The 1,314-nt window shown below is 63.4% G+C and overlaps 1 protein-coding gene across 1 annotated transcript in view; it reads left to right on the forward strand.

Moving 5' to 3' along the window:
• Nucleotides 1–39: 39 nt before the first annotated feature.
• The window catches only part of BAIAP2 (BAI1-associated protein 2), a gene marked incomplete at its 5' end in the record, with an annotated part of 6,117 nt that continues 4,842 nt past the window's right edge, over nucleotides 40–1,314 (forward strand). Inside the window, one exon of the mRNA XM_010154992.1 lies at nucleotides 40–194. Coding sequence (XP_010153294.1) covers nucleotides 40–194 — 155 coding nt within the window. The remainder of the gene's footprint in view (nucleotides 195–1,314) is intronic.

Raw genomic sequence — 1,314 nt, forward strand, 5'->3', positions numbered from 1 at the left:
AGGCGAAGGCAGCCACCTCTCTGCTCTTCTTTCCCTTCTAGTACATCGAAGCCATCAGCAACAAGCAAGGCGAGCTGGAAAACTACGTCTCCGACGGCTATAAGACAGCTCTCACGGAAGAGAGGAGACGGTTCTGCTTCCTGGTAGAGAAACAGTGCGCGGTGGCCAAGAGCGCCATCACCTACCACGCCAAGGTGAGTCGGCCTCGCCGGAGCTGCCGGTCCCAGCTGCCCCATCGCCCCATGGGTGCTCCGTTGGGAGCCATTGCCAGAAGAGCAGGATAATACTCTGAAAGGCACATCCGGTGCAGCCCCTGTGGCTCAGGGGGCGGAGAGGGGGGGATACACCAGTGGGTGACCCACGGGTGAGGTGCCCTGGGAGATGGGTGCGCTCCCAGGCTGGAAAGGCAGGGTGCTGCACCCCAAGCTGTCCATCCCCTGGCAAGGGGGCACGTCTCCCATGGGTGCTGTGTAGAAGAGCCGGCTGTAGGTGGATGGGGCAGAGTTCTCTCCTGTGTGTCCTGGTCCCCACGCTCCGGGGGGCTCTGTCCCGGCAGAGGCTGGACAAGTTCCTCCGGCTCCTGGTTTGCCAGAGCAGGAGGAATGCAAAGCAGCGATGTTCCTGCTCGGAGTCGGAGCAGTGCTGCCCACCTAGCAGGGCAGGGAGAGAGCTTCCTCTGACCCCTGGTGCCCTTACCAAAGATGGGAATTAAACCAGGGATTAAACTGTTCCTCCAAACCCCCTCTTACCCATTCCCAGGCAGCCCGTGGGAGCTGGAGGTCCTGCCCGCCAACCTGGGGGAGCAGCATCCCCCCGCTCTGGTCCATAACAGAATCCATCCAGACGAGGGCCAGGCGTTCCGGCACTGCTCCCATTCGGGTTGTTCCCCACTGCCACCCCCCGTCGCTCCCAGCACCCATCTGTCACCGCCGCGCTTGGCTCCGGGGAGCAGGAGGAGTTCGGATTAGTCAGCCCTGTCCTCACGCCACGGCTGGATCCGTGCTTGGCATATGCGAACTCCTGCAGCGCAGGAGGGAAACGTTCTACCCCCCGGGTATTTTGGGGATCGACAGGCAGGAGGGTGCCGGCACCTGCGGCACGGTGAAACCAAGGCAGCAGAGCCTGGAGGGTGGTTTCACAAGAGGGACTTGGCGAGTGGCTCGTCCGGAGCGGGGTGGGGATATGTGCCATGAAACCCCGCAGCCAGCGTGGGCCTCACCGGCTAAAAATGCCGTCCCACTGCTGCCGGTGGCTCCGGGAAGATGCCGCAGCAGCCGCCGTCCGGGCGATGCGGCTGTGCCTTGGCTGGAGCCG

The sequence above is a fragment of the Eurypyga helias genome, unplaced genomic scaffold, assembly GCF_000690775.1.
Source record: "Eurypyga helias isolate BGI_N326 unplaced genomic scaffold, ASM69077v1 scaffold30487, whole genome shotgun sequence".
Classification (NCBI taxonomy): Eukaryota; Metazoa; Chordata; class Aves; order Eurypygiformes; family Eurypygidae; genus Eurypyga; species Eurypyga helias.